At 40.1% G+C, this 27,500-nt stretch overlaps 1 protein-coding gene across 3 annotated transcripts in view; it reads left to right on the top strand.

The window, feature by feature from the left end:
• The window catches only part of LOC143040582 (uncharacterized), a 395,322-nt gene that overhangs the window by 203,867 nt on the left and 163,955 nt on the right, over nt 1-27,500 (top strand). For 2 of the 3 annotated variants that reach the window (XM_076211665.1, XM_076211666.1), the window contains exons 8-9: nt 1-193; nt 6,397-6,489. The exon at nt 1-193 is cut by the window's left edge and continues 8 nt beyond it. In XM_076211665.1, the coding sequence (XP_076067780.1) occupies nt 1-193; nt 6,397-6,489 (286 nt within the window). Of the gene's footprint in view, nt 194-6,395; nt 6,490-27,500 lie in introns of those variants that run through there. The other variant, XM_076211663.1, reaches the window with a different exon arrangement.

Below are 27,500 nucleotides of genomic sequence, written 5' to 3'. Positions count from 1 at the left end.
AGTTGCAGATTCTACTCCTGAAAACTACAGCACCATGGAAGACATCGAGCTTACCAGAAGCATGAATGCACGGCAGGTTGTCCAAGATGGGGAAATGTACAACTGCATAGTTTGCACCAAATCCCTCACCGGGAAAGAGCCAGCCAAACAACACATCGCTGGAAAATCCCATCAAAAGAAACTAAAAAGCCGGGTAAGAATTCTAAACATTGTAACGAAATAAAACTTAAAAGAAGGGTTCAATAACTACAACGATGAATTAAATATAAAATGTGGTTTTAAAATCACTTGATGTGAAATCCAGTTTTATTATATAATAGTTTGGAATTTCACATAAAAAGAATATAACGCAAACATTGCTCTTTAAGTCAAAGGTATACCTTCTTTATATATATATATATATATATATATATATATATATATATATGTATATATATATATGTATATGTATGTATATGTATGTATATTTATGTATATGTATGTATATATATGTATATATATGTATATATCAGATAATTTTTATGACCATCGCGCAAGGATTCGAACCTGCGCTGTACATGACGACAAGAGGCCCGCCATGACTACCGCCTTACACCGCTCGACCACTGATACTTAAAATCGTACGAACTCAGAACACTTACTGGTTCTCGAGATTGAGAAGGTCACTACCTGCAACCCTATTCTCATTTTTACCATACGACCAAGCACACTCGTGGGAGGGGTAAGGACCGGATCGAATCCTTTTCACGCTTCGTCATTGTAACCATACAAGGAATTCGCTAGTGGACAGCGACATTAATCAGATAATTTTTATGACCATCGCGCAAGGATTCGAACCTGCGCTGTACATGACGACAAGAGGCCCGCCATGACTACCGCCTTACACTGCTCGACCACTGATACTTAAAATCGTACGAACTCAGAACACTTACTGGTTCTCGAGATTGAGAAGGTCACTACCTGAAACCCTATTCTCATTTTTACCATACGACCAAGCACACTCGTGGGAGGGGTAAGGACCGGGTCCAGGCTTCGCTGCCGTACAAGAGCGTGCTGAGTACACAAGCCTGGTATACTACTATCTTGGTGTTGGTGGTCAGCATAGAGTTGTCCGGGATCCGGGCCGGATAGCGACTGTCAAAACAGCGACAGTCATAATAGCGGCTTCATAAGGGCGACGCAATCAGGTGAGCGACTTTCAAAACGGCGACTGTCCTAATGGCGACCGCATTATAACAGCGACTGTAATAATAGCGACTTTACTATCGACCGGTCAGAATGGTCGCAGACTTATGTTTTAATTGCTTGTGTTTTCGTGTTTGTATTTTCGCGTTCAGTTGTGTTTACTTTGTGAGATAGGTTCAGAATGAAATATGCTCAAAAGGTCGCAGACTTATGTTTCTATCGCTCAGATTTATTTGTTTGTGTTTACATGTTTGTGTTCACTTCGTGAGATAAGTTCACTGAAGTGAATTTACTGGTCGGTTGCTCAGTCGTCGGTTTTTCATTCTTTTAATATTTTTTTTTTTTTTTTAAATAATAAGTAAATAATAATAGCAACATTTAGGATTGGCCGAAACGTCGTACCCTGCAGAGTTCTTGCCGAAACGTCAGTTGCTGAAACGTTTGTGGCCGAAACATCCTATATTCGATGCGCTCCCCTCCTGCATGCTCATAATGATGTTGAACTTCTGGACTGGGTTGTTCAAAATAATTTTTTGCACTATCTTGGCGTTGAATCTATCTTGACATTAAACATCATGGTAACACAGAGCGTTACCATGACTTTTAACATCAAGATAAACTGACGCCAGAATTAGTTTTTGAACAACCCAACCCTAGACTTCTTGTTATGATATGTTATCAATGTTAGGCAACTTTTTGTGCAACAATAACACCATTTACCTTAGTCCACACATGAAAGCTGTATAATTTTAATTTAGATAATTTGGTGCACTGTATAATTTCAATTTAGATAATTTGTTTCATAAATTTAATTTCGTTTTCACACAGTATGTGCAAAAAATATTGTCACTTGAAATGATATTTCTTCAATTCTTTTAATAATATATTTTCTTTCAATAATAAGTAAATAATAATAACAACATTTGGAGGACTGGCCGAAACGTCCTACGTCGGTTTTTTTAATTCTTTTAATAATATTTTTTTTCAATAATAAGTAAATAATAATAGCAACATTTAGGATTGGCCGAAACGTCGTACCATTCAGAGTTCTTGCCGAAACGTCAGTTGCCGAAACGTTTGTGGCCGAAACATCCTATATTCAATGCGCTCCCCTCCTGCATGCTCATAATGATGTTGAACTTCTGGACTGGGTTGTTCAAAATAATTTTTTGCACTATCTTGGCGTTAAATCTATCTTGACATTAAACATCATGGTAACACAGAGCGTTACCATGACTTTTAACATCAAGATAAACTAACGCCAGAATTAGTTTTTGAACAACCCAACCCAGACTCCTTGTTATGATATGTTATCAATGTTAGACAACTTTTTGTGCAACAATAACACCATTTACCTTAGTCCACACATGAAAGCTGTATAATTTTAATTCAGATAATTTGGTGCAATGTATAATTTCAATTTAGATAATTTGTTTCATAAAATTAATTTCGTTTTCACACAGTATGTGCAAAAATATTGTCACTTGAAATGATATATATTTCTTTAATTCTTTTAATAATACTTTTTTCAATAATAAGTAAATAATTATAGCAACATTTGGAGGACTGGCCGAAACATCCTACCCTGCAGAGTTCTGGCCGAAACGTCAGTGGCCGAAACATCCTACATTCGATGCGCTCCCCTCCTGCATGCTCATAATGATGTCGAACTTCTGGACTGGGTTGTTCAAAACGAATTTTTACATTGTCTTGGCGTTAAATCTATCTTGACATTAAGCATCATGGACATCAAGATAAACTAACGCCAGAATTAGTTTTTAAACAACCCAACCCTAGACTCCTTGTTATAATATGTCATCAATGTTGGACAACTTTTTCTGCAACAATAACACCATTTACCTTAGTCCACACATGAAAGTTGTATGATTTTAATTTAGATAATTTGGTGCACTGTATAATTTCAATTTAGATAATTTGTTTCACAAATTTAATTTCGTTTTCACATAGTATGTTCAAAAAATATTGTCACTTGAAATGATATATATATATATATTTCTTAATTCTTTTAATAATATATTTTCTTTCAATAACAAGTAAATAATAATAGCAACATTTGGAGGACTGGCCGAAACGTCCTACCCTGCAGAGTTCTGGCCGAAATGTCAGTGGCCGAAACATCCTACATTCGATGCGCTCCCCTCCTGCATGCTCATAATGATGTTGAACTTCTGGACTGGGTTGTTTAAAATAAAATTTTGCATTATCTTGGCGTGAAATCTATCTTGACATTAAGCATCATGAACATCAAGATAAACTAACGCCAGAATTAGTTTTTGAACAACCCAACCCTAGACTCCTTGTTATAATGATATCAATGTTAGGCAACTTTTTGTGCAATGATAACACCATTTACCTTAGTCCACATATGAAAGTTGTATAATTTCAATTTAGATCATTTGTTTCATAAATTTCATTTCATTTTCACACAATATTTGCAAAAAATATTGTTACCTGAAATGATGTATAAGTATTTTTTTTTTTTTTTAATAATATATTTTCTTTCAATGATAAAAAAAATAATGATAGCAACATTTGGAGGACTGCTGATGCGATAATGTCGCTGTTATGACAGTCGCTCTTATAATACAATCGCTATCATGTGGTCGCTGTTGTGATGGTCGCTGTTTTAAAAGAATCGCGATTGTGAAGTCGCTCTATTGACAGTCGCTGTTATGACAGTCGCTATTCGGAACCCGAGCCGAGTTGTCCCATACACGCTTTCCAAGACAAGCTAATGTTGTTGCTGCTTTGCCGATGCGCTTGTTCAGCTCTGCATCCAGGGACAGGTTGCTTGAGATGGTGGAACCCAGGTAGGTGAACTCCCCCACCACCTCGAGGATGTGGCCATCGATGGAGATGCTAGGAATGCTGCTGACATCCTGGCCCATGACGTTGGTCTTCTTGATGCTGATGCTGATGCTGATGCTGATGCTAATGCTGATGCTGATGCTGATACTGATGCTTGGGCGAACTCTTTGCACGCATTAGCGAAACAGTTTATGAGTCGCTGTAGGGCCTCCTCTGTGTGTGCAGTCAAGGCGGCGTCATCAGCAAACAGCATATCTCTGATCAGGACCTTGCGTACCTTAGTTTTTGCTCGGAGACGTGCAAGGTTGAAGAGACTTCCGTCATTTCTGGTGTGGAGATACACTCCGTCTTCTGACTGGCTGAAGGCATAGGACAGCAGCAGGGAGAAGAAGATGCCGAAAAGCACTGGAGCAAGCACACATCCCTGTTTCACGCCGCTTCTGATTGGTAAGGGGTCCGAGGATGAGCCGTCGTACTGGACGGTGCTGTGCATGTCTTCATAAAGGGAGGAAATCATCCTCAGGAGCTTAGGGGGACATCCAATCCTCTGTAGCAGGGTGAAAAGGCCTTGCCTGCTAACCAAGTCGAAAGCCTTCGTCAGGTCGATGAAGGCAATGTAAAATGGACGCCTCTGTTCTCAGCACTTCTCTTGCAGTTGCCTTAGTGAAAAGACCATGGCAATGGTTGATCTTTCTGCTCTGAAGCCGCACTGTACCTCAGGGTAGACTCGTTCTGCAAATTTCTGCAACAGGTTGAATACTACTCGGGCGAAGGCTTTCCCGACGGTACTGAGAAGGGATATTCCGCGGTAGTTGTTGCAGTCGCTGCGGTCTCCTTTGTTTTTATAGAGCGTGATGATGTTGGCATCACGCAAGTTCTTGGGGAACGGTTCCTTCCTCCCAGCGCTGGAGTAAAAGCTCGTGCAAGTGGTGATGTAGAGCTGTACTCTTGCCTGCTTTGACAACCTCCGGGGTGATGCCGCCTTGTAAACATATAGCTTTCCTCTTCTAGAAATGAATCGTGCTGACCTAGTGATAACAAAGACTGACAGTGCTGCATATGTGCAATTATATGTGCAAGTTGATGATATTGATAAACCTTTGCTTGTGACAGTCGAAGACGAGGTTTTGCGTCGTACAATACACCTGTATGATCAGTTGACGAAAGGTGAATTGTTTGTAGATGTGATATGTTTGGATGGCGTTCTCGAAAAAGTTAACCAAAAAAATGAGTGCACAAAAAACTACATTGGCGTATAATTCCACTGCTCGGATGTGGCTACAGTATATGACGATGGTTGATCTTTAACAGTTCATCAAATCTGAGCTCACAGGAAACTGGAGTATATCTTCATACCCTAGATGCAATGTTACCATACTTCGCTATTGCTGGCCACAACCATTATGCCAAACCTGTATACATCCACTTGCAATAGCTATATCAGCTCCAGATACAATATCGAGATGTTTTGTGATAAACTCAATGTTGTAGTCTACGACAAAGCGACAGATTTTGGGAAGAACTTTTGTCTGATCTAGTTATAGAGCAAGTATTAATGAGAAGTATGAAGACTACTGGTGAATTAACGAGTGGATGTGGAATGTCTGAAGCAAAACGTATCTAGTGGGTGCTGTTCATACCTGCATGTGCCGATGTCAATATGGCCATGCAAGTCTATGACAAGCTACGAAACAAGTGAACAACACAAAGAACCCACAGATGCAAGGCAAAAGAAAGATGAAGTTGACATGCTATCACTACTGGGTCTCCTAAAAAAAAAAAAAAAAAAAAAAAAAAAAAAAAAAAAAAAAAAAAAAAAAAAAAAAAAAAAAAAAAAAAAAAAAAAAAAAAAAAAAAACTATGTAACACTATCACAGGTGTCACAGCTGACAAAATTCTGAAAGCTATCAAGGCCGATGGGATGTTAACTTTCTGGCTGAATACTGCTGGTGCCTGAAAAGGGATGTGCTGCCTAAAGAGAACATTCATCCATGAATAGATTTTTTGTATCTTCTATGTACTCCTTTTGGTATCTAGTAGAAATATGTTAACATGTGAATGACTCAATCAAAAATTTGCTATTATGTGTTTCATTCACCTACAAATAGATAGGATTATAGGACTTTCTGGTATGTGCTTATATTTTAAAAACTCAATCTGATTAGTTAAATGAGCATAATTTTTTTATTCATGGCAGAAAACTGGCCTAAAATCAGGTATTATACGTTAAATTTTGAAAACAGCGCAGACCAGTGATTATTATGTTCTGTAATTTGAAAGAAAGGGAAATGTACTATCATTCATCTTCAATGTAATTGATGAATAAATAGATATATCTATGTGTGTTGTATGCGCATTTTAACATTCCCTGCATTCTTTCAGCTCGATCAATCTATACAAAATGTTCCTGATGGCAGAGATTTGACTCCGCAACTGGCTGTGGCTACTCCTCTTTCCGACCAAGTTGATAACATCGTAAGTGGATAACTTCCAGAAGTTTTTTAAATGTTGCTCAACACATTGAAATTTTTATTGTTACTCTCATACTGGAAATCGTTTATTCACCAGTCCTCCTAATAATATCTTTACCACAGCAAAATTCATAAAATGCAATACTGTTTTGAAGGGGGTAATTTTTATAATTATTTCGGAGCGTTTTTGGAACTTTAATTTAGAGAATGGGCACCAGTTTATTTTCAGAATATGTTGGCCAGAATTAGAAATTTGATGGTCACCTTGGTACTAAGATAAATTGCTTTAGAACGTAAGGTTAATACAAAATATATTCTATAACAATTGAAGAGTATCACCGTTTTTGTAATGCACATAGTTCTATCAAAAAAAAAAAAAGTCCTAATAAGGTTAAAATCCATAGATATTTTCGGGGAAGTGTCGTGATATTAAGGAAGACGGGGTTACCATACGGTAAATTGGTAGAGGTAAATGGGAGGGGGGTGTCCTTCATTCCCACTGTGCTAAGATGGCAGTGGTAGTTGAATTGTTTTTATTTGTTTATGAGGGAGGCGAAACCGTTTGGGGCTTAGTGAATGACATACCTTAATATATCTATACATATGATGAAAGCATAGAAACTTTCCTTGAAATGTTTCCCATACCATCATGTCACGAAGTCCTTCGAAAGACAGCCACTACCCATAGTGCTATGAACTTGCCCAACCGGAGTACATGTCGCCATTGGTATGTATGCAGGAGGACTAAGCTCTGATCCTTAAGTCGATTGTGCTCTCTGCCTTACAAGACACTAGTCTTTGGTACCAAGCACTTTTGGAGAATTATAAAGTATCGCTGGGATGGCTACGCATTAAACCAGGAGCTGTTCCATAATACTCAGTCTAGGCTTATTACTAGTATAATTTGTAAACGTCAACTCCGGCTGTATGCGCATGTGGCACGCTTCCCTGATGCTGAGTCCACTCGCAGGATTATCTCCGCAAGAGACAACCCTTGTTGGTGGAGACGAGGTGAACACTCACAGAACATGTACAGTAGTTGCAGCAGGTCGACCGATCCTGCCTAGAGCTGTTTGAAATGGGAAGCGTGGTTCCCTAGGAGCTTGCTGGGAGAAACCGTGGGGATTGACTTCGGTTTATGAATGAATCAACGGGCTACGGGGTGTATGCTTCCAAATGATCGATGATGATGATGATATGTGTGCGCATGATTAAGCTTGCCCCCCCCCAAAGAAGGGGCTTTAGTTGATTGCATATATTCTGGCTAACGATAGACGATTTGTTTAGCTAGGAGGAACCTTTTAATTCTACAGTAGCTTATAATTGGAAAATATGGTCGGCAGGAGACCCTCTAGCCCAAATCAAGTTTAGACGCAAAAAAAAAAAAAAAAAAAAAAGTAATCGATTAATTAATTATCAATTAAATACTTACCCAAATTCAAACAACAAGTCCGTTCTCCATTCAATCAATTGTTTAGTAAATAAACATATAATCAAATGGATAGTTGCGTATATAAATAGACAAATAATTGAGTAAATATATAAACAAATGAATAGATATATAGATAAATTAACGTATGAATGAAAATAAGTAAAGAAAGACATGGATAAATAGATATATAGATAACCAAATATCCAAATAAATAAGAAATAGATAAACGGAAAAAATATATGAATAGATTAATCAATCAATAGATCAATCAATGACAAGGTAAATATATGCATAAACAAATGCATGAATAAACACAGTAAAGTAAATGTAAATAGGTAAACAAATAACTGAATAAGTAAATAGATAAGTGATTATGTTAATAAATAAACACTCTATAGATTGGTAAGTGAATAGAAAAATTAATGAATAAATAATACAATAAATAATGAATAAATATACAAATAATAAGACAACTAGATAAAGAAGTAAAAGGATAAATAAATCAACAAATAGATAAAGCTAACTAATTAATTTATGAATTAATATGAAAATTAATAGATAAAAATATAGACCAATTAATTAGTAAATAAATTAATTAATTAATAAACAAATAGAGAAATAAATAAGTAGATTAACAGATAAATTAATGAATAGATAAATAGATAAATAAACAGATAAATAAAAAATGAATTAATAAATCAATTAACAAATTAATAAATAAGTAGATAGATAAACAGATAAATGAATTATGCATAGATAAATGAATAAATAAATAAACGAACAAACAGAAAACAAATAAATAAACAAACAAACAATTGTGAGCTCTAATCTCTCATCCGGGAGAGTAATAGTTTTCGATTACGAGACCAGCCGAGTTGCACAAAGTTCACTATTAGTACCAATATTTCTTATCTATGTCAATGACATGATTGAAGGTGTAACAAGCTATGTCAGTATGTTCGCAGATGATGCAAAAATTAGAAAAAAATAGAAATGATATTGATTATTATAAAAAAAAAAAAAAAATCTGGAAACTATTTTCGCGTGGAGCCATGGATGAAAAATTAATATAAATACCAGAACATGCAAAGTACTGGATATGGGCAATAGCTGCAAAACACAATCTTGAAACAATTTCTTTGGTAGAGAATTCATCGCAAAAGCAAAAGAATAGAAATACTGTATTTGGAAGTGTTGGTGAAAGACAACCTGTCGCCTGACAAACATAGCAAGGTTGTGGGAGACAAACGGACTGCTGCAAAATGTCAAAGTTGCTTCTCACTATATGGATGAAGAGATGGTGAAAAAAAAAAAAAATCTTAGAAACCCTGATTCGTCCAAGACTAGAATATTCGTCAGTAGTATGGTCTCCACACAGACTGAAGGATATAACCAGGAGAATACAAAGGGCAGCAACCAAACTGGTTCCCAGCCTGGCAGATAAACCACATACTGGGGCTATAAGCTTTGAAATATCGAAGAGAAATAGATGATATGTTTACAGTATTCAGTTCACTAAAAATCTAGAATACAGGAAAAAAGCGCTCTCTTGATTACGGATAGAAGGGCTTTAAAGGTCACGAGAACAAATTAAAAAAGACTACAAGTATGAAGAAATACAGCTTCTAAATAGATACACAAACCCATGGAATGACTTAGTACAAAAATATATATGTATATTGACCACAAACTGTGGGTCCCTATCAGCACTTTGTATACCAACTATGATCCTTTTCAGCAGATAGATAAGATTCTGCAGACAGAGAAGATGTCTCCACACGGGCTTTATACCACTCGGAGGTTCGTAAGTGTTATCTTTCAAGAAAGGAGACTACTAAGCAGCGCTATGATAAATTATCCCAGCTTTCTAAATGAATCTGGATAGAGGGTATCTCACCAGAATATGAGAAAACATTTCTATGTCTTCGCTTATATTGAAAACTAGGTCAACTGCAGTCTTCCAGTCTTCGGGGGCCGTGAAGTTGAAATGCCTTCCCCCTCTCAGGGCGCAAGTGTGGGTGCAATCCAGGAGATAGCGAAGGAGTGGTTCCGAGCTAGGTATAGCGCAGTGTCCACATTCTCTGAGCCTGTGAATGGTCACAGCAAGTCATCTGTTGACAATCCTAGTAGCTTTGTGCCTGCATTCCACACGGCGGCGGACGAGGAAATACCACGCAAAAAGAAACCCACCAGAGAATAAAAGGACGCTTGATATCATTGTCCCAAAGTTAAGATCCTAAAACACAGTCAACCGTCCCAGGAAGATACACATGAAGATACCTGACGCAAACAACATGAGGCAACTCCAAGATCTGCAGGAAATAATACGCAAAAAAATGGCAAGAACGGTGCTGCCAACTTAACAGCCACTCACCCACTAGTGAGATATGGAGATAGCTCCACAAAATATCTAGCAGTAAAAGGATCGGTAAAATCACTCACCTAGATCCGGAACAGGTGGACTACCTGGTAGATGATTTTACTCAGAGGACATCTTCAGCGCAACTTCCGTGTGATACCAGAATGAAACAGGTCAAACGGGAACAACAGCGATAAGCACAGACCTTCATTGAAACAGCCTCACCTGCACTCACTGACTCGCCCATCACCTTACAAGAGCTCTGCGCCGCAAACAACGAAGAAAGGGACACTTCACCTGGTGCAGATGAAATAAAATACTCAATGATAAATAATGCATGCGACGCAAGATATAGTCACAATCCCTAAATCCAAGGTGGCCAACAGCTACAAACCCATCTCTATGTTTAGCAGTATAGATAAGACTGTAGAGCAAATGGTGCTCAAAAGGCTGAAATGGAAAACAGAGCCATTTCATCCACATTTGTATGCCTATCGAGGTATGGTGGAAACTACGGATTATGCGATGGATGTCTTCAGCTTCGTCAGCGGAAAAAAGGCTTCGGTCATCTTCCTATATTTAGAGAAGGCTTTCGAATTGGTCAACCCCTCAGCTATGATGACCTCCCTCGTCAAGAAGGGAATCGCGGACAACCTGCTGGTATGGCTGCAAGTATACTGCCAAAGCAAACAGGCTCAGGTCCGTTTCCAGGTTTTCGTGTCTAGCTACAAAGGTCTGGAATACGGCACCACTCAAGGGGTCATCTTGAGTCCCGATCTGTTTAACGTTTATATGGAAAATATTGCCTCCTTCCCTCGACCATGGAACGTTCAAATCTTCATTTACTACGGCGATATTACCATCGATAGTAGGGAAGTCCATACCCGGATCAATGCCCAATAGGTCCTGAATACAATTCAAAAGAGCAGCACACACTGAGGCCTCAAGATCAACACAGCGAGGATAGAAGCCGTGAATACTAAGATGTGATACCCACGGCCGATCTCTATAGACCAGAGAGAATGCGAGTGGGTGTTACTGCTCGGAAAATCATGTCATCTTGTCGATACAGTGAGTGGAGAACAAGTATTTATATAAAATAATAAGGTACAACATAGGAACAATTTGTTCAAGAATGGGAGTTTACCCTCTACTTTCCAATGCATTTTGTTTGCAAGAAAGTCATCGAAAGATCTCCATTTGTAACCCCAGACAGTAGAAATATCATCAGCATATAGGACCAGTTAAAAACGAATAGGACCAACTAAAAACGATGAAAGTGTCATGATAGAATCAGAGGAAAAAATGAGTGAGGAGTTTAACAATTATTTTCTATCGGTGTTTACTAATGAGAGGTTAGATAAAGTACCTGACTGCGATCCGACTTTCAGAGGGGATGAAGAAAGTAGTCTATCTAATATCAGCATTAGTAAAGAAGAAGTAGTCAAGTAGATTGAAAGACTTAAAGCTACAAAATCCCCGGGTCCAGACGAAATTTTTCCGAGAATGCTAAAGGAGTGTAAATTTTAAATCTGCGACCAGTTAACTCAAATATTTAATAAATCAGTAGACACTGGTTTTGTGCCTACTGCTTGGAGGCAAGCAAACGTTGTTCCTGTTTTTAAGAAAAGAGATAGATCGTCTACATGCAACTACAGGCCAATCAGTTTGACATCGGTTATAGGTAAAATGCTTGAATAAATAATAGTAAATAGACTCAGAGAACACATCGAAAGAAATGAATTAATTCGTGATTCACAGCATGGTTTCTCCAAGTGTAAGTCATGTGTGACTAATCTTCTATCCTTTTACACTAAAGTATATAAGGCGTCAGATAACAATAAAAATTCGATATTATTTATCTTGACTTTAGCAAAGCATTTGATAAGGTGCCACACCATAGACTACTAAATAAAATCAAAGCCCATAGCATAGTAAGAAAAGTGTTAGAATGGATTATAGCTTGGATTAGTAACAGAAAACAGCGGGTCACCATAAATTGAGTAAAATCTAGGTGGGGCAATGTTACTAGTGGGGTCCCCCAGGGCTCGGTTTTGGGTCCCCTGTTGTTCATTATGTACATAAACGACTTACACGACGGGATAAATAGTGATGATAGTAAGTTTGCGGACGACACTAAAATAGGACGTCTAATTAGGTCAGGAGACGACGCAGAGATTCTGCAGGATGATCTTAAAAAATTGTTCACATAGTCAGTGAAATGGCAAATGAGCTTCAATATGTCTAAGTGTAGCGTGTTAAACGTAGGGCTACACAACCCCGAAAATAGATCCAGCTTAGATAACACGCTTTTAGAGAAAACTGAGTGCGAGAGAGACTTGGGAGTTCTAGTGAGTCCGGACCTTAAAACCAGGAAACAGTGCATTACTGCTAGGAATAAAGCTAACAGAGCATTAGGTTTCATTACTAGGACGGTAACGAATAGAAGTGCGATAGTTAGACCCATCCTTGGCTATGCGGTACAGTTTTGATCTCCGTCTTACAGAATGGACATCAATTCACTAGAATCAATACAGAGAAGAATGGCCAAAATGATACATAGGCTTAGAAATTTGCTTTACGAAGAGAGACTTAACTTACACTCTCTAGAAAGACGCAGAGTGCGGGGTGATCTAATAGAAGTGTTCAAGTGGATCAAAGGCTTTAACAAGGGTGATGCAAACAAGGTCATCAATATTAAAACAACAGGGCAGGACTCGCAGTAATGGTTATAAACTGGACAAATTTAGATTTAAAAAGGAAATAGGCAAGAATTGGTTTACTAATAGGGTGGTCGACGAATGGAATAAACTTAGTAACCATGTAGTAAGCAGCTGAAACTATCAGTTGTTTTAAGAAACGATTAGACAACTTTCTGGATGGGGATGACAGGTGGTGATGGATACGGAGCTGCCTAGTGTAGGATTTATGGTCTCTTGCAGTCTTCTTCATTCCTATGTTCTTATACTGAACCAAAACATTTCGGCTGACTTGATGTCAGGTAATGATAAACTCTCAAAATATTGCATGTACAAGTTAGCGAGCACCGAAGAAAAGTTAGAACCCATACTGTATCCACATCTTTACTTATAGTAAGCATCTTTGGAGGATGACACATTAGTATTTATACATAAATGTGCCAAGCTGGTCATTTTCAAGACAGAAATGGGGTGTTATTTCTTTATATTAATGCAGCTTGGTTTACAAACATTTAAGAACATATTGTTTACTTTGGTAAATAAGGAAACTACATCGAGGCTAATTAATCTTCTGTTGTCTGGTATGTGTTGCCTAATTTGCTCACAATGTCTCCAGAATGTTATATATAGGAATTGGAGAAACTCCCTACGAAAGGTGAAAGAATTTCTGAGCTCCTTGGAAACCTTTTTATTATAAGGAGTTCTGTTAGAAATAATGGTTCTAATCGGAGTACCTCCCCCGTGAATCTCAGGAAAACCATAAAGATAGGATAACTGACTGTTAATAACTATTAACTTAGATAATTTTTATGACAGTCGCATGCAGGATTCGAACCCACTGCTTACGGCTACCCGTAAGATCACCTTCACAAAGCCTTAACCCACTACACCAACAAAGACTGTAAAGCCTTGAAACCTGTAATTGTACTGATTCCCGAGGATAGGATAGATCACTAATCTGCGACCCCAATTCCTGTTTTACACAAGGCCCAAGCCCACCAGTTGGCAAGGGGTAAGGACCGGAAAAATCCCTTTCACGCTTTTCGCCATTGTAATTATAATTGAAATTCGCTAGTAACAGCGACATCAATCCGATAATTTTTATGACAGTGGCATGCAGGATTCGAGCCCACTGTTTTCGGCCACCCGTGTTGGTGTAGTGGGTTAAGGCTCTGTGAAAGTGATCTTGTGGGTGGCCGAAAGCAGTGGGTTCGAATCCTGCATGCGACTGTCATAAAAATGATCGGATTGATGTCGCTGTTACTAGTGAATTTCTCTCACAACTACTAACTTATTGAGTAAATCATCTCCTATGATTTTACGGGTTTCCTTATCAAAATTTCCAGCTATATTCGTATTTTTTATTGAATTATTCATAAGTTTCAACATAAGCTAATAAGTTAAGGATTCTGTCATCATAATCAAGTTGGTTTAGTATAATTTCCTCTATTATCTGCTCAGTTATCTATTGCTCTTTCATAATGCTACGGCAAAGCACTTTCATCTTTAAAATTATCCAATATACCTTTTTCTAGGAGCACTTAGGATTGGTAGGCCACAAATTTTAGATACATAATAAGAATTAGTATATTTCCAATAAGGAGTATAGTAGGAAAAGTTAAGGATGTACTTGTTCTAAGGGGAGAGAGTGAAGGGGGGGAGGTATCAGATCATTTTCTGGTGGAAGGTAAGTTGAGAGTGGAGGATAGATGGAGAAAGAAGAAAAGGACAAAAGGCACGGAGGTGCTTAGAGTGAACTGCTTAAATGAGATAGAAAAGGAGAAGGAGTACAAGAAGCTGAGAGACGAGTGGGAGTGAGTGAGGGATAGAGTAGAACTAGGAGTGGAGGAGGAATGGGGATGGGTCAAGGAGGGAGTCATAAGGTGTGCAAAGATGGTGTGTGGAACAAGGAGGGCGGGAGGAAAAAGAAGGAAGGGTAGTGAGTGGTGGCATGAGGAAGTAAAGAAGGTTGTAGAAGAGAAGAAACAAAGTTTCATAGATTGGTTACAAAATAGGATGATGGAATCATGTGAGAGGTACAAAGAAAATAGAAGAGAAGTAAAGCATAAGACAAAGGAGGCAAAGAGGAGAGCAGATGTGTAATGAAGTAAGAGCATGACAGAAATTTTTGAAAGTAATAAAGAGATATTTTGGAAAGAAATTAAGAGAGGAAGAGGAGGCGAATCAAGTATAGAAGAAAAGGTAAAAGGTGCAGATGGAGAGATGATAATGGAAGAGAACGCAGTAAGAGGAAGATGGGCAGAGTATTTTAGGGAGCTTCTAAATGTGAGAGACGATAGGGAGGGAAAGGTAGGTGCAGTGGGAAGTGATAGGGAAATGACCGTGATGAGCGAGGAAAATGGAGGAGAAATAAGGAAAGATAAAGTGAAGGCAGTTGTTAAGATGATGAGAGCAGGTAAGGCACCTGGGTTGGATGGATGTCATGCAGAATGTCTGAAAAAAGGAGGTACAGTGATGGTGGACTGGCTGGTGAGGTTACTTAATGTTTGTTTAAGAGAGAGAAGAGTACCGGAGGACTAGAGGAATGCCTGTATAGTTCCACTTTACAAGAGAACGGGGGACAAGTGTGAGTCTAGTATTTTCAGAGGGATTGGCTTATTAAGTGTAGTTGGGAAGGCTTATGGGAGGATCTTGATTTAAAGAATTAGGAAAGGAACAGAGGGAGTAATTGGTGAGGAACAGTGTAGGTTGTAGGTTTAGGACAGGAAGGGGTTCCGTAGATCATATTTTTGTGGTAGGATAGATATGTGAAAAGCTATAGGAAAAGGTAAGGATTTTTTTTTTTTTTTTTTGTGGGGGGGATTTTGTGGATTTGGAAAAGGCTTATGGCAGGGTAGACAGAAAGGCACTGTGAGAGGTATTACAGATATATGGGGTAGGAGGACTGCTTTTAGAAGCTGTCAAGAGTTTATGAGAGTAGTAGAGCGTGCGTCAGGATTAGAAATGGAGAGAGTGAATGGTTTGAGGTAAAAGTGAGACTTTGTCAGGGATGTGTTATGTCACTCTGGCTGTACAACTTATACATGTATGGGGTGGTGTGACAGGTAAAATGCAAGGGATTGTAGATAGTTAAAGAAAATGGAGAAAAGTGGGAGGTAAGGCGGCTGTTGTTTGATGACGACACTGCGCTGCGCTTGTAGCAGGATCAGAGGAGGAATTGAGGAAGTTAGTGATAGATTTTGGGAAGGTGTGTGAAAGAAGGGAGTTGAAAATAAATGTGGGTGAAAGTAAGGTGATGAGATGTACAAGGTTAGAAAGAGGCAGTAGACTGGAAGTGAGTATTAAGGGAGAGAGATTGTAGGAAGTGGATATAATTAGATACTTGGGTGCGAATGTGGCAGGAAAGGGAGGAGTGGGGGCGGAGGTAGAATGTAGATTGAAAGAAGCGAGTAAATGGCTTGGTGGATTAAAAGTGTAATGAGAAATAGACATTTAAGAATGGATGCTGAGAGGAGATTGTATGAAGGAGTGATTGTGCAGACAGCACTGTATGGGGCAGAAACATGGAACATAAGAGAGGGAGAGGAGTTTGAATATGTTTGAGATGAGGTGTCTGAGAAGTATGATAGGGGTTACTAGGCTGAATAGAGTAAGAAATGAGGAAGTGAAGATGAGAATGGGAGTTGGGAGATAGGGTGGATGAAAGAGTATTGGGATGGTTTGGATATTTAGAAAGAATGAGTGAAGAAAGACTAGTAAAAGAGGTGTGGAAGGTAGATGCGGAAGGAGTAAACATGAGGGGGCGACCTAGGATGAGATGATGGATGGGGTAAAAGGGGCTTTGGGAAAGAGGGGAATGTCTGTTGAGGAAGAACGGGAGAGGACTGAAGCGAAGAAATTCCTAGATGTGGTGCAGGATAATTTCCTAAAACAAATGATTACCGATCCTACGAGGGGACAAAATACCCTGGACTTAATTCGAACAAATAATGAGCACCAAATTAGCAGCGTAATAGTGGGAGATAGTCTAGGCTTTAGCGATCATCAAGAAATAAGATTTAATGTTATTTGGGAAAAAATAAAAAGTACGAATAACGTTCAAGTACCAGACTTCAGGAAAGCAAACTTTGACAATATATAAACCTATTTGAAATTGAATACGAAAAGCCAGGCGGACGTTTCAGACATTCTTGATTCTCGTTGCGGGGCTAGTCAGGTGTGGGTCATGGACGGTAAGAAGCATACCTTAGGTCAGGTCTGGGTCAAAGAGGGTAATACGCATACCTCAGGTCAGGTCAATTGGGGGCGAGGGCCCAGCAGTCAGGTCAGTAATTTAAATGACATGTATAACAATCTAACTGATCTAATTATTAATGCACAAAATACATTTATCCCCCTAAAGTCAATACGGAAAAATAGTAATACTCCCAAATGGATGACGGACAGATTGAAACATGAGATGGGAATGAAAAGAGGACTTTACGTAAAAATGAAAAACGGGGAATCACACCTTAGATCAAGATATAACGAAATGGCAAAGCTGGTTAAAAGGAATACACGTTCAGCGAAACGTAATTATGAAATCAAGGTTGCCAGTCAAGCAAAATCCAACCCAAAGGGTTTCTTTCACCTCTATAGAACAAAAAATAAAGAAAGAATAGGACCAATTAAAAACAATGAAAATGTCATGATTGAATCGGAAGAAAAAATGAGTGAGGAGTTTAACAATTATTTTCTATCGGTATTTACTGATGAGAGGTTAGATAAAGTACCTGACTGCGATCCGATTTTCAGAGGGGGATGAAGAAAGTAGTCTAACTAATATCAGCATTAGTAAAGATGAAGTAGTCAAGCAGATTGACAGACTAAGCTACAAAATCTCCGGGTCCAGACGAAATTTTTCCAAGAATGCTTAAAGAGTGTAAATTTGAAATCTGCGACCAGTTAACTGAAATATTCAATAAATCGGTAGACACTGGTTCTGTTCCTACTGCTTGGAGGCAGGCAAACGTTGTTCCTGTTTTTAAGAAGGGAGATAGATCGTCTATATGCAACTACAGGCCAATCAGTTTGACATCGGTTATAGGAAAAATGCTTGAATCAATAATAGTAAATAGACTCAGAGAACACATTGAAGGGCATAATTTAATTCGTGTTTCACAGCATGGTTTCTCCAAGGGTAAGTCATGTGTGACTAATCTTCTATCCTTTTACACTAAGGTATATAAGGCGGCAGACAACAATGAAAATTACGATGTTATTTACCTTGACTTTAGCAAAGAGTTCGACAAAGTGCCACACCAGAGACTACTAAATAAAATCAAAGCCCATGGCATAGGAGGAAAAGTGTTAGAATGGATTAGAGCTTGGATTAGTAACAGAAAGCAACGGGTCACCATAAATGGAATAAAATCTAGGTGGGGCAATGTTACTAGCGGGGTCCCCCAGGGCTCGGTTTTGGGTCCCTTGTTGTTCATTATGTATATAAACGACTTAGACGAAGGGTTAAATAGTGATGTTAGTAAGTTTGCGGACGACACTAAAATAGGACGCCTAATTAGGTCAGGAGACGACGCCCAGATTCTGCAGGATGACCTTAATAAGCTGTTAGCATGGTCGGTGAAATGGCAAATGAACTTCAATATCTCTAAGTGTAGCGTGTTAAACGTAGGGCTACACAACCCCGAAAATAGATACAACTTAGATAACACGTTTTTAGACAAATCTGAGTGCGAGAGGGACTTGGGAGTCCTGGTGAGTCCGGACCTCAAAACCAGGAAGCAGTGTATTAGCGCCAGAAATAAAGCTAACAGCGCATTAGGCTTCATTGCTAGGACGGTAACGAATAGAAGTGCAGAGGTAATTATTAAACTCTATCTAGCGATAGTTAGACCCATCCTTGACTATGCGGTACAGTTTTGGTCTCCGTCCTACAGAATGGACGTAAATTCACTAGAATCAGTACAGAGAAGAATGACCAAAATGATACAAGGACTCGGAAATTTGCCTTACGAAGAGAGGCTTAGGCACCTAAACTTACACTCTCTGGAAAGACGCAGAGTGCGGGGTGATCTAATAGAAGTGTTCAAGTGGATGAAAGGCTATAACAAGGGTGATGCAAACAAGGTCATCATAATAAAACAACAGGGCAGGACTCGCAGTAATGGGTACAAACTGGACAAATTTAGATTTAAGAAGGAAATAGGCAAGAATTGGTTTACTAATAGGGTGGTCGATGAATGGAATAAACTTAGTAACCATGTAGTAAGCGCTGAAACTATCAGTTGTTTTAAAAAACGATTAGACAACTTTATGGATGGGGATGACAGATGGTGATGGATACGGAGCTGCCTAGTGTAGGCCTTATGGTCTTTTGCAGTCTCCTTTATTTCTTATGTTCTTATGTTCTTATGACTGAGGATAGAGGTGAATGGAGAAGTGTTGTATATGGATGATGTTGTGATGCATGAGGTTGAATGGATGGGGGATAAGGGGTGAGGTAATATGTGTGAGCAATAATTTGATCCAGTCCAAAGGGGTTTCTCCCCGTCTTCTCCTTTTCTGCATGATGGGAGGGAGAGGGGGGTTCCCGAATTAATGAAGCGGCCTTGTTGTGGATGTGCTGTGTATTGTGACACTACTTCTGACCCAGGGCAATGGGCACGATGCAGGGATGACCCGTCATCCAGGAAGTGCCAAGATAAGAGGGGAATGGTAGACGAGGGTGGAAGGGAGTGGAGTGTGATTGGGATGGAATGGGTGGGAGTGGTTTTCATACCTTTGTTTATTGGCTCACTCCCTTTGAAGGGGGGAAAAGAGCCTTTGGTATATGTATGAATGTATGTATTTAGTTATGTGCGTATGTGGCAGGAAAAGGAGGAATTGAGGCAGAATGTAGATTGAGAGAAGAGAGTAAATGCCTTAGTGGATTAAAAGTGTAATGAGAAATAGACATTTGGGAATGAATGCTAAAGGAGTGATTGTGCCGACAGCACTGTACGGGGCAAAAACATGAAACATGAAAAGGAAGAGAGAAGGAGTTTGCATATGTTTGAGATGAGATGTCTGAGAAGTATGATAGGGGTTACTAGGCTGGATAATGTGAGAAATGAGGAGGTGAGTAAGAGAACAGCGGTAGAAAGGGAGTTGAGAGATGCGGTTCATGAAAGAGTATTTGGAAGGTTTGGACACGTGGAAAGAATGAGTGAAGAAAGATTAGTTAAAGAGGTGTGGAAGGCAGAGGTGGAGGAAGTAAACATGAGGGGGCGACCTAGGATGAGATGGATGGATGGGGTAAAAGGGGGCATTGGAAAAGAGGGGAATGTCTATTGAGGAAAGACGGGAGTGGACAGAAGGTAATGGTGAGTGGAGAATGGTTGTGTATTGATGATGCTGTGGTGTATGAGGGGGAGTGGGTGGGAATGGGGGATGAGGGAATATATGTGAGAAATTGACATAGCCCGAAGAGATTTCTCCCCGTCTTCTCCTTTTCTGCATGAGGGGACGGAGAGGAGGGTCCGCCGATCTCATGAAGCGGCCTTGCTGTGGATATGCTGTGTCTTGTGAAACTGCTTCTGACCCAGGGTAGTGGGCAAGATGCAGGGATGACCCGTCATTCAGAAAGTGCCAAGATAAGAGGGAGGGAAGTGGGTGGATTGGAGTGGAGTATGTTAGGGATGGAATGAGTGGGACTGGATTTTATGCCTTTTTTCTTTTGGCTACCTTCCTTGTAAGGGGGAAAGCCTTTGGTATATGTATGTATGTATGTATGTACCAAAGGTCCGAGTAAATAAAAATTTATATTTATAGGAGTTCTAACTCCTACACCAGGTTTAGTTGTAATAAGAAATACATATAAATACCTTCCAATGAGTCTACGTCAATGCTACCTTCGAACTGCTGCCAAGTAATGAAATCATAATCACCTTTGATTACCCCAATATTATAAAAATAAAGTAGTAATTGTCCATCAAAGAAGAAAGGAGGGCAATAATCGCGGTGTTTACAAGATACCTTTCCAAAATTTTGATCTAGTGTAATGTGGCCAAACGGAGAGATTTACCAACCAGGATAAATTAACTTAAAAACTCAATTAGATACCATGAAGAAAATTCGCAGTGTTTCCTCAATTCAGCAAGATGAATCACTGCATAGACTGGAAAAACGCTGCCATTGTTTTGAAACATCTTTGTAGTTTTATAATAAAGGTAATTGAATCTTCATTCATAAAACACTGCCCTAACTTCATCACGTCCAAAGAACAAACGTCACCATATTCAATTAATTGGTTTACAATTTACATGTGTGTTTTTTGTGTGTCCATAACTGTGTGTTTGTTTATTTGATTGTTTGTTTGTTTGTTTGTTTGTTTGTGTGTGTGTGTGTGTGTGTGTGTGTGTGTGTGTGTGTGTGTGTGTGTGTGTGTGTGTGTGTGTGTGTGTGTGTGTGTGTGTGTGTGTGTGTGTGTGTGTGTGTGTGTGTGTGTGTGTGTGTGTGTGTATTCACTTGGTCTTTGGATCACGTGTTGGACTCGTGATCGACAGCTATTTCCCTCCTGGAAGAGAGCTCAGAGCTCGTAGGTCCGATCTATGGGTAATGCTATGACCTTGCACACACACACACCCCCAACTCCCCGCCCACGAGAGTTGGAGTAACACCCCTCAGCGCTGCGATACTGATATTATTTCAGCCCCGGGCGAGGGTCGAACCCGGACCTCCGTAGTGGCAGGCCAGAGCTCTAACCACAGCGCCATGAGAGGTGTGTGTGTGTGTGTGTGTGTGTGTGTGTGTGTGTGTGTGTGTGTGTGTGTGTGTGTGTGTGGTAAAGTGTGGTCGAGGGTGAGGCTAAATACAAATACAGGGCTGGATATCTTTTTTTTTTGTCGACTATATGTGTTTGTAGTGGAGCCTAATGGCTGTTTACAAACTAAGAGGTCAGTTTACCTGGTTTGCAGAAGTGAATGTGCTGCGTTCGTGGTGTGTGACCTACATGCGTGCTCTCTCGAGTGTAATGATACATCTCCGACCCGGGCAACCCACGCTTGGGTAGCTTGGGTAGCTTGGGTCACTGGTCATGGTCTCGGCCAATCATCTCCCAGAATAGCAACCACGTGACCCAAATTGCGTAGTGTAGGGGTGGGGGTTGTATTGCTGGGCAAGCTTGTCGCTACACACGAAGAATAAAGAAACAAAGCGCACTCAGTTCACCACAACCCCTACCCCCGTCAAAAAAACAACGAACGCTCCCACGATAAGAGAGTGGCGAGAAGGAAAAATTGGTGCGCACGTGTCGTAAGATGACAATTCAAGTAAATACCCTCCTTTGGAGAGCAATTACACCAATGGGGAAAAAAAATCACCCGGGACACAGGTAATCAATTGTTATATGGAGGAGCCAAAGACGCTCTCGCATCTCCCGTGGGTAGCTGTGGTGTCCTCCTCCCAGCTGATTGTCTGCTACGTCTTCCTCGCTGGTGATGCGGTGAACCACCTGCCCTCTCTCGGCACAATGCTCTGCTGTTCCGGAAAGTCCTATAAGAATTTAAAAAAGCGGCACAATTTATTGTTTTTAGAGGGTGTAAAGGAACTTGTAACAGTTTCCCGTTCTGTTGTTTTATGCTAAGTACTGTATTTTGACTATCACTAATATCAATATTATGATTAGTATCAGTATCAGCACCATCATTATTTTTATTTATTTTAAAGGTTCACAATTGTTTGTTTATTTATTTATCTGACTGTTCGTTTATCTATTTATTAATTTTTCTATACATAATTCATGTATTTATTTTATTTATTTATTCGTAAATTTATTTCATTATTATTATTTTATTTATCTATTTATTTTATTTACTTATTTGTTTGTTTATTTATTTATTTTATTTTTGGTTCGAGTAGATAAGAAGAGGTTCTCCTCCTTCCACTCGCCGCAATGCTCCTCGCCAGTATTCCAGCTCTCAGCTTGCCGCGGTACTTCGTGATGGCGGCCTGTTCCAAGAGGACCTGAAAATATTAACAGCGACAGAATTCTTGCGTAGAAGGGTCATAAATACCAACAACTAGGAGGATAGAAAGCGCCCTCGTATAATTTAGTGATGAAGGAACTTAAACATAAGTTATAAGGTTGCTACCACTTACGGTAGGCTTGAAGGTTGCTACCAGTGACGGTAGGCTTGAAGATTGCTACCAGTGACGGTAGGCTTGAAGGTCGCTACCAGTGACAGTAGGTTTGAAGGTCGCTACTTGTAGCGGTAGGTTTGAAGATCGCTACCAGTGATGGTAGGTTTGAAGGTCACTACCAGTGACGGTAGGTTTGAAGGTCACCACTTGTGGCGGTAGGTTTGAAGGTCGCTACCAGTGACGGTAGGTTTGAGTTCCTTCTTAGGTGTGGGGAACACGCTTCTTTTGTGTATATTTTCGCACACTGAGAGTTTTTTTAACTCCCTACCTTTGAGGTAGGTAAATATTGTGTGTAGTATTCACCACTATCTAATATGTCTAATGGTTCCTTCTCATGTGTGGGTAACGCCCTTTTTGCGTTCGTACCTTTGCACACGGAGAGGATACTTAACTTATGGTTGATGTTAATGATATATTTAGAATCGCTACCCATGGGGTAGGTAAATGGTAAGTTTATCAATAACTACTATCTAGTAGGTCTAAGTATTCCTCCTCATGTGTAGGGAATGCTCTCCATATGTTCTTATTTTCGCACACTGAGAGCTTTCCTTCTTGTTTGATCCTGTCTGTGTGAACACAGAACTCCCGGACTGAGCGTATACACTTGATGCGGTAGACGACGTCGTTAACTCTTTTAATCACCATATGAGGGCCTTGGTACAAAGGCTTGAGCTTCTTCGTCACACTTTGCCTGGACCTGGAGTTGACGTATACTCTATCTCCTAGCGCAATTTATCTTATTCTCGCCCTTAGTCTCCTTGTGATTTTGTCTACGGTCGCTGCTTCGAGGAACTTTTGACAACACTCGAAACAGGTACTAATTATCGTCAGGGTTTCAACTGCCATATTATCGACATTGTACCAAAGGGTGCTTAGCTTTGTAAATACAGTAATAGGTAGAACCGGGTCAAGATGAAAGAGAAGGAAATGCGGGGAATCCCACAGAATTATGGGGTAGACCGAGATGTAGGCCAATACTGCCAGAGGGAATATCTGATCCCAACCTGTCTGGTTGTTCTGGACAGGGGACTGTAGGATTTTAACGATGGTCCCATTTAACCTCTCAACTATTCCGTTGCTCGACGGGTGATACGGCGTTATAGTGTGGTGTTTGATATTTGCTGTTACCAATACCACCTTGAAAATTTTGTTCATGAACTCCCTTCCCCCTTTTGAGATCATTTGCCTAGGGGCGCCATGTATGGAGAGTACATAGGTAATGAAAGCCCGAGCCACCCCCCATACTTCTTTGGAACGTATGGCACAGCAACCAAGAAACGGGTTAGGACAGTTACCACCGTGAGGTTATATTTCGCACCATCTAGAGTGGTGGTTAACGACCCTATGAGATCAACGTGCACTCTTTTGAAGAGACCACGCCAGGAAACTGTCTGAGTGGTGCTGGGAGGTCATATGAAGGCTTGCACGTGATGCAAATTTTGCAATTCTTTACGAATGTCTTTACACACTCCGACATCTTTGGTCAAAGTGCGAATTTTTGTAACCACTCAAAAGTGACTTGGACTTCTCCATGACCTGCCATTAGGCAACAATGGGCAATGCGCAATGCAGCTTTCTTAGCTCCGCCAGGGACTACCAGAAGTACGTCCGGGAGGAAACGAAACTCCTTGATTTGCACTCTCAAACGAGCAACCTTGGGCTCTACTGCCGTGGCTCCTATCAGTTCCCGTATTTCCTCTTATGATTTCTCAGGAACGGAATAAGATTTGCGCTATACAGGCGGTCCATTGGACCTAATCTCATGGGAAAGTGGGCCGTAACCGTTAGTGGGTCCCCGGGTAAGGGAAACACATTGCCGTATATGACCACTAGAGCCGTCAAAGCTAGAGTTTCCTTACTATTTGGGACGGCGAAGAAATTCCTTGCTTCCTGTCTTAGTTTATTCCTTCTTAATATATCCATTTCCTCGGTCGCATGCACCATTCCCAATGATAAATCTGTTTCGCCGTCTACCAATATGATCTCCCCTAAGAGTGTAAGTTCCCCAACCACGTGGTCTTTCTGGATCTCCTGGTATCCTTTCAGCCTTGATGGTTTTAACTAGGAACTTGGCTACCTCTCTTACTACTCATTAATGACTCTGTCTCACCTCAAACATGGTGAGCATTGGCGGTGTTGAAGCACTCGTCACTTCAAGGATTACTGGAACATTTTTGCCGTTAACTTTGAATGTTAAAGGACGGAATGTTAAACTCACCCTGTGCGCTGAATTAGAGATACTGTTGTCCCAGTATCTAGGAGAGTGCAAACTGACTGGATGGCGTTTGACCCAAATAACTGAACTGCCACCATGGCCAACCTACCTGCAGTACTGTGAGCGCTGGAAAAATATTATGTTGACAATTTCCACAGGCTTTCTAGGCTCGGCAGTCATCTGCTGCATATAGTCTATGGCGACGTGTAAAACCGCCAGAATAGACGATTCCTCATTCTGAGTAAGCACCCTCGCAAATTGCATAGGTATGGTTATCTTTAATTTGTTGATGGCGACATTAACGGTATGCTCTTCTTTATTAGGACGATAAATTGCGTACGAAACAACCATTTTAGCCAGGCACAACGGGTACGAGGTGAGCGTTTCGGAACCCGTAATCTCGGCAGTGTCCAAGCGCCTTCTGATTCTATCCGCCGAAGCGGGCGAGTAAAATAATTTGCGAAATGCATCTTAAAAAAAAAAAAAAAAAAAAAAAAAAAAAAAAAAAAAAAAAATGTAGGGATGTTTACCAGCTGTTTATATTCAAGGTTGGGTCTTTTTTTTTTTTTTTTTTTTTTTTTTTTTAATACAGTGTAAAATACGAAATCCCGTGTGGTGGATGTGACAGAAAATACATCGGTGAAACTAGCAGAGTTAGACACCAGATTAAAAGAACACCGAGCAGATGTAAGACACCACAGGGTTAGTAGTGCAATAGTTAACCATGTCGACGAAAGAGGCCATCTACAAAATGGGATTAGGCAAAAATTCTCATGGATAACATTACACGGCAAGAAAGAAAGGCGATGGAGTCCGTTTATATCAATATCCATGATAACATTAATAAGAGGACTGGAGATTTTATATGGGCTAAAGCAGCAGCACACTTTGTCGTCATGAATAATAAACACAGAGCCCTTGATCCAGACGGACATTTCAGCCATGCGAACACCAACAGGCGGATAATTGGTCCACCCGCTGTGATAGCCCGTCACACCGACAGATGAGGTCGAGTGGGGGACCAACCTGACACTTTGCCACGTTCCTTCTTTTGCCAACTTGACTTCAAACTATGTTCCCCTGAAGAAGCCACTCAGGCAAAACTAGCCAGGAATAAAATTATTTCCCTCAGCCCGTGTTCCCTTTACCTCCTGTCCAAATAATAATAATAATAATAATAATAATAATAATAATAATAATAATAATAATAATAATAATAATAATAATAATAATAATAATAATAATAATAATAATAATAATAATAATAATAATAATAATAATAATAATAATAATAATAATAATACATACATACATACATACATATACCAAGGCTTTTTCCCCCTTCCAAGGGAGGTAGCCAAAAAGGGAAAGGCATAAATACACTCCCACCCATTTCATCCCTAAATACACTCCACATCCCTCCCACCCTTCCTCTCATCTGAGCACCTCCTGGATGACGGGTCATCCCTGCACCCTGCCCACCGCCCTGGGTCAGAAGCAGTGTCGCAAGACACAGTACATCCACAGCAAGGCCGCTTCATTTAATCGGCGACCCCCCCTCTCCGTCCCCCTTTGCATATAAGGCGAGGACGGGGAGAAATCCCTTCGGGCTGCGTCAAAATTTACTCACACATACTACCCCACCCCCCATCATCCATATACAACCATTCTCCACTCACCTCTGTCTTCCGTCCTCTCCCTTCCTTCCTCAACAGACATTCCCCTCTTCCCCAAAGCCCCCTTCACCCCATCCATCCACCTCATCCTAGGACGTCCCCTCATGTTCACTCCCTCCACATCTGCCTTCCATACCTCTTTTACTAGTCTTTCTTCACTCATTCTTTCCATGTGTCCAAACCATCCTAATATTCTTTCATCAACCCTATCTCCCAAATCCTTTTTCACCCCTGTTCTCCTCCTCACCTCCTCATTTCTCACTCTATCCAGCCTAGTAACCCCCACCATACTTCTCAGACACCTCATCTCAAACACATTCAAACTCCTTCTCTCTTCTTCTCTTATGTTCGACGTTTCTGCCCCATACAGTGCTGTTGGCTCAATCACTCCTTCATACAGTCTCCTCTTCGCATCCATTCCCAAATGTCTATTCCTCATTACACTCTTTAAACCACCAAGACATTTACTCGCTTCTCTCAATCTACATTCTACC

Source organism: Oratosquilla oratoria, chromosome 29 (assembly GCF_046742065.1).
Source record: "Oratosquilla oratoria isolate Oo_2021 chromosome 29, ASM4674206v1, whole genome shotgun sequence".
Lineage (NCBI taxonomy): Eukaryota > Metazoa > Arthropoda > Malacostraca > Stomatopoda > Squillidae > Oratosquilla > Oratosquilla oratoria.
This window is presented reverse-complemented; position numbering and strand designations above follow the sequence as displayed.